The sequence below is a fragment of the Frankliniella occidentalis genome, unplaced genomic scaffold (assembly GCF_000697945.3).
Source record: "Frankliniella occidentalis isolate FOCC.00 unplaced genomic scaffold, Focc_3.1 Scaffold69, whole genome shotgun sequence".
In the NCBI taxonomy this organism is placed as follows: Eukaryota; Metazoa; Arthropoda; class Insecta; order Thysanoptera; family Thripidae; genus Frankliniella; species Frankliniella occidentalis.
Window position 1 is genome coordinate 412,006 of NW_026267199.1, and position 6,615 is coordinate 418,620.

A 6,615-nucleotide genomic window follows, 5' to 3' on the forward strand; every position below is an offset into this window, starting at 1 on the left:
TTTAGGTAAAAATAGCGTTGAAGCAACGAATTTTGCCTTGTTTCAAGACTACCATTTTCTGGGCGCGCATGGAAACAACAAAAAAGCGCCTGGAAAACCCAAACAGTTTGTTTGCCGTGTTTATTTTTGAATTTTTCCTGCTGTTTTTAAAATTGTTTTCCTGAAGTTTTAAGACAAGTATCTAAGAAAGCGTCTGACACACTTTGTGCAGTATCAATTAATGCGTATCTTGCACAACACTGCAAGTAGGTTCGCAAAAGTAGACAATTTTCAGTAGTGGGCTGAGAGTAAACGTGAATTTTGAGATGAGAAACGCGATACTCACTTTTCTTTCTGGAACTTGAGGCTGTGCACCACCTCCGGCCTCTTCTGACGGAAGTTCCACAGATGTATGGAGTCGTCGGCGGTGGCGGAGAGCAGCGCGCCCTCGTTGACGAGGAACTGGAGCTGGATCACTGCGGCGTCCGTCTCGTGGCGCATGGAGGAATCCACGCCGGGTCGGCCCACGCTGGCAGGAGGGTTAAGGAAAGCAACAACTACAGAGAGAGTTTAAGAGAACTACGGCCCGCTGGATGCTAGTGCTGCTTAAGCAAACTACTACAGTAAGCAACTTTTGTAGCCCGATTGTTTTGTAGTGCAAATGTAGGACCCCCAGAGCCTCCGATACTATACACCTTGACCAATGTGCTTGTGAACGTTAATCAATGAGGGAGCATACGAACCCACAGAAGAAGCATTCGACATCCCCAACAACCATACCATTCCAAACCACCACACAGAAAGATATTGTTACGAGCAGGTCCCGAAAGTAGCGAGGTTTATCCAGTTATTACATTTGAAACGTATTAAAAAGATGACTTGATGTTGAATCATGGAAGCAGGTCCATTTCCGTCTGATCTACGCTCACCCAAGTCGCAGCCATGACTGCCCCAGCTGGCCTATGCACCTGGTGGAAAGAGAAGAAAACAATGTTAGAGCCCAGGACAGGCTGGTGTCGAGCAGCAGAACTAATCTAGAGCAGCCAATGCAAAAGTCTTGTGACGCCTGATAGGTAGGCAAGACCTTGCACCGTCTTGCCTGTTGTGCTTGCGTGAACTGCGGGTTGGTCTCCTGTGTCTCGCAGGCGTCGAGCTCACGTAAATTGCCGAATGATTGAACGAATGTGAGAAATAGGTGTACATTTAAGACAAGTATTGCTCCCACTGCAGTAGTGTCATCGTCGTCGAACTTACACGGACCAGGTAAACACTCTAATTTTCTTACGGACTCACTTACGGCGAATACGGATATGAAATTGTCCATAATTTGAATAAGTCGATCCGTATTTCAATCAAACATACCTTCATCCGTAAGGAATAGACGAAAATATGTTGTTGAGCCTTAGCTTACAAATCAAGCCATGCGTTTGTTTTACGGATGTAATTATCCATAATACGGACAATTTTATCCGCACTGCGGATGATTTGTGATCAGCATTACGCTTGCAAGCAAGAATCGTAAAATCACATGATAAAAATTTGAGACCCGTGTCTAGTTTAATTTTGTCTAAGCCAATGAAACATCAAACCAATTAGCTCTTTTCAGTGTATAGTCTTATAGAGTAGTTTTTGCTTTACTTAATGTATCGTCTGCTAAAATGTCTTCGTAAGCGAATTCGTAAGGAGATGAGAGTGTGGCGAGCAGAGTGTGTGAAGAGCATCTGAGCCGACTCGTCGAGGAGGTGGCCGCCCGCCTATCCGCTGATATTTGGTCACATTTTCTAAACGTGCCGGGGCGTGCCGGGACGGGCGCCTCTCTTGGTGGGGAGATGGGGGTTGCCACCAACCCCTTTCCGTGCGACAAATGAAACGCACCTCTCCCTCCTCCTCCTCCCCACCGCTATGCTCCGCTTACCATCCCGACCCCCAGCACGTCCCGCTCCAGGGGTTCCAGCAGCGCGCTCCCGCGGTGAGGCGGCAGCGTCGGTGCTACTACCAACTCCGCGCTATCTAAATGCGTGAGGGGTGGGGAGAGAGTGTAGAGCTTTCACAGCAAGCTAGAGCACGCCACGGATTTCCCGGATCGCTTGACACTTGTGGGATATTTTCGGCTTGCTGCGTCTGCAGCCTTCTGATTGGCCGACATTATCTCTTCAAAAACCTCGACTTTGTTTGCTTTGTTCGGAAGTACCATCGAAACTGTCGGCCCACAGGGCAATTCTAGGAAAAATGGTAAAAAATGTCCGTACGTTACGCGATTTGTGAGCGACTGAGAGTTGGTACGTTGTTGGTTGTTTTGCAATACATGTCCGGATTCGCCATCTCAAGACGCGTCCAGTCATGTTTTGTACAAAACTGTAGCACCTCTCAGTCGCTTACAAATCGTGTTACGTACGGACACCCCTTTCTGGAATTGCCCCACTCTAGCGACCGTCAAATTCTATAACACTTGAATACTAGGTCACAGTTAAACAATAGCTGTCGATTTTACGATCGTTTCTGTAGAACACTCCTGACTTATTCCGGACTGTATATAGTCACGGCCTGCGCAGTGTGCCGCATCACACGTTGTCTCGCAGTGTACCATGCGCGCGCGGAGCGACAGCTGGCCTGTATAAAACGCTCGCAGAGAGTGTATGACTTTTTATGCGCCGAGTCGAGGACGGCGGTGTCGGACTGTAAAGGTTGCAGAAAACTGGCATCGGCATCCCCTGGCGTAGCGGGTGGGAAAAGGGGAAAAAGGAGGGGGGCTGCTGCAGGCGGCACAGGTTTACAGCACTCGCAACCTGCTGGCTCGAAGGTGCTGGACCCAGGCCCCACCTACATACCTCTAACGACTTCAACAAACTCCATAGCTTTGAAATTTGCGGACCAGCCCGCAAATGACAACCCGAAATGGGATAGACAGCCAACTGCCGTTTACGTACGGCCACCTATCCGAAGGGTGGGCGAAGGGCGATGCGGTGGAAGGCAGTGAACATCGATGCGTATGGTAGCGGCCTCGGCCGACCAGCGGGGTGGAGCACCAGGGAGCAGAAGGGGGCAGGGCTGGTCTGTATCATGGGCTGCTGTCCGTTTGGATGTGCGGGGCCGTAGAATAGCGAGAGAGGGTAGAGCCTCCCAGCCTCCCCCAGGCTCCCCGAGAGCGCACATGAAAGAGGGAGGGGAAGGCGCGGCCCAGCCCAGTCCACGAGCAGCGTGATATGACTAAGCTATACTGCTGCAGGCTGCTACAAGAGAGCGTGTCTTACCAACGCGAAACACTCTGTTACACTGTCAAAAATAAATTAAGACAAGAAAATTAGTCGTGTTAAATATTCCCGGGCTCTCGGAGAGGATTGTAAACTTTCCGCTAACAATAGGCAAAAACAGGAGTAGGGAGAGGAAGGGTGTGCCCCGTGTCGGAGAGGGGAGGAACGGCTGCTGCCAACATGGAGAGAGCAAAGTCGGCCGCATTAGCTTTCGTAGTCGGCCCCAGAGAAGGTTATGTCGGCGGGGGTACAACTCTAGGAAGCTGCGAGTACAACGCAGTGTCGCGAGCCACCGCCTCAGCGGCGCCGTGCGCTTTAAGCACTAGGAGGAAGGGGAAGGGGGATATAGGAGGTAATTCGGGGCGGAGAGGAAGATGACTATCGGAATCCGATATGGGTGCTCCCTCGCAGTCCGCCTCGCCAGCGAGAGAGAGGAGAGGGATAGAGAGCCAGAGAGGGATTGGGGTGTGGCGGGGGTGGGGTAGAGGGCGAGAGGCAGATGTCCACGCTGCTGGCAATTCGAGTTCAAAACCTCAGACTGCAGGCACTGTGGCATTTTATCCCGACTTCACGAATTTGTATTAAAAAAAAACAAAACATATTGTCTAATAGGGTACTTAACTTGAACCAAAACGAATTTTAAAACGGAAATGTTCCTCTCTAAATTAAAATGTGTACATTACATGTATACTTTAAACAATGTGTACGTGCCTATGTATGTTTATAACAATGCGTACATACGAATGAACACACCGAAACTGTATAGGTATGTTTTTGTGCAAACGTTCGTGCTAAGTTGTAGCTATATTTTCCGTTTCAAAAAAAATTGTTAGCAAAAGAACACGATATCGTACAAAGTGTGCAAAAAAAATCCTGCTTAAATTTGTTCAAATTAAAGGTATAAATGCAGTAAGTGTGTCGTGTAAGGGGGAAATTCTTCACTTTACGAAGGTGCTGTAGACGCAACAGTGGAACAGTCCCACTGTTACAAAAGTAGCACAGAATGTCGAATGTCTAATCGTTTACAAGAGCAGAACGCAATAAAGGGACAAAAGTCCTACTGCTCGTAAGAGTGGGACTGCGAGGTAGCCTACTTGTACTTTAAAGGGCAACGTTCCTGTTCACATTCACCTCACACACAAAGTGTTCAATATAGACCGGATACATTTTGTAAAACTTCACAAAATTTGTCTAGCTTTGGGAACAATTTTGTGTACGGTTTGGATGTGCACAAAATCGTTTCCGTTTAAGGAAAAACAATGTTGAGCGTCACGCCAGGAGATCGAAGAGTCGTTGAGCGGTGTTCCCGCAGATCGCATCGGACAGTGTTGAGCGTCCCGCGCACGAGATCGGACAGTGTTCGTTGGGCGCGTCGAGAGAAGGGCTTAATATTGTCAATCTCTGAGAGAATACAAAAAATTGGCATTCAAAAAGGAACGGGGTTCAAGGTGGGAACGGCGTGGCGGTGTGTGCATGTGATGGCGTATTTGGAGAGGAGGCTTCAACGCACTCTCTAAAGCCTCTCTTTCCCCTAGGTCATTAAGTCCAGTGGAATGGAAAGCAAGCGAGACTCCGCTGGGGGCTTAGGACGAGCAACAGGCGAAGGGAAGGGAGGGACCTTGAGGGACGTCCCCATCCCCTCCTACCGCGGCGCGCCGCCACCACCACCTGTCTGGTTTGGCATTTCTCAATCACTTTTGCCACCAGAGAAGCCAGGCCCAAGCAGGACCCGGGCCAAAATTTCCATGACCGTCTAATTGGACCGAATGTATGTCTTTGGTGAAAAATCTATTCATTATATTGAGTGCATTTCGCACTTAAACCAAGAATCCATCCTTTCTTTGTGAGATATTCGATGAACGTCCTCTACATTTATTTTACCGTAAGTCTTTGTTTCTAGAGGTCGAGGAGAGCCTGCAACTGGCTCGGGACCGAGTTAGGGCCGCTGCGCGCTCCGCTCCGCTCAGGCCGGTGAGGGTGAGGTGGTGCCGGGAGGTGCGCTCAAACATTCCATGCGATTAACTCTGCTGCACAGAGAGAATACCACCCACCTAAATGAATGCCCTTAAGTCGTCTGCGCGCACTCATAATTTATTCCGCACTAGTCACGCTGGCCGCGCCGCGGCCGGGGTGGTGCAGCGTCGAGCCGCTCGCCTCCGGTCGAAAGGGAAAAACGTCGGGAAACATCATATGTGTCGACCTGTCGACACTGAGCGCTGTGGCTATGCATGCAGCAGTAGTCCAAGCATGTTCGACATGTCACTAGCTACGAGCGAAGTCACGAAGTCACGTTCGTGGGCACAACGGTTAAATGAAAACCAAGCATAGTAACTTTTGCAATCGAGCCTTCCATATTTATCGCTCATCGACTGGGTTTGTGCGCGAACGTAGCTAAAACGTGAGGGTGATTTTTTCTCAAGTGATCAAATCAGAAACGGGCGAGGTCACAGATCGCGTTCAAACTTTTCAAGCAGGTTTCTGATTTGATCACTTCAGGAAAAATCACCCGTGAGGCATACCAATGAGCCAACGTGCGTCGTTATCATTTACGGGCAACACGGTGGAAATTCGCCTTACAGAATCCGCGCACACACCGTCAATTTTAAAGAGACAACCAGAAAAATACACGGAAAAAAGGAGCTAAAATCGCTAATTTGGCCTTACATCACAACATTAGCTCGCTTAGCTCATTCTTAGCCAAGAGAGCTAACATTTTAGCTTCCAAAGCTTGTTTCTTTTTTCTGCACCACTGTTTTGGCTATTTTATTTTTTTTGTGAGGGAGGGGGGGCGTTTGTAAATAACTAGCCGTAGACGAGCTAATATTCTGATATAAGGCCATATTAGCGAGTGCATTAAATCGAATAAGAGTATTTTGCAGTTGATTTGAGAAAAATTGAACCTGTTGTGAGAGATGTATAGGCCAGATTAAGTACCAAATACACCCGCCGCGAGCCTCCGGGCGGCGGCCCCCGCGCGGCGGCCTCCGGGCAGCGGCCTCCGGGCGGGTGCGATCAAGTTGGTTCGGCAGACCGATCCCAGGTGCAGCACCCTTCAGCCCCGACCCCGAGCGGATAGTTAAAATGATTCACGCAACCAGTCGAGAGGGTGCTGTGGCCGGGGGCCGGCCGTAACCTGAAGGGGGCAGGGTTTAGCTCGGGGTGGCCGGGTGGGGTTCGCACCAGGGCCCCAGCGCGCGGGCTTACACTGGCAACTAGACGGAGTGATACGAACTGCAAACACACACACACACACACACACACACACACACACACACACACACACACTCAAGCACACACACACACACACACACACAAACCCACACACACACATACTCAAGCACACACAGGCGCGCGATGGATCGGCCTTCTCAGAGAAGGATGTGAC

At 49.7% G+C, this 6,615-nt stretch overlaps 1 protein-coding gene across 6 annotated transcripts in view; it reads right to left on the minus strand.

The window, feature by feature from the left end:
* LOC113203908 (syntaxin-binding protein 5) overlaps window positions 1-6,615 on the minus strand; it is a 134,860-nt gene that overhangs the window by 27,268 nt on the left and 100,977 nt on the right. For all 6 annotated transcript variants that reach the window (XM_052268467.1, XM_026418844.2, XM_026418845.2 and 3 more), the window contains exon 3: window positions 326-508. In XM_052268467.1, coding sequence (XP_052124427.1) covers window positions 326-508 — 183 coding nt within the window. The remainder of the gene's footprint in view (window positions 1-325; window positions 509-6,615) is intronic.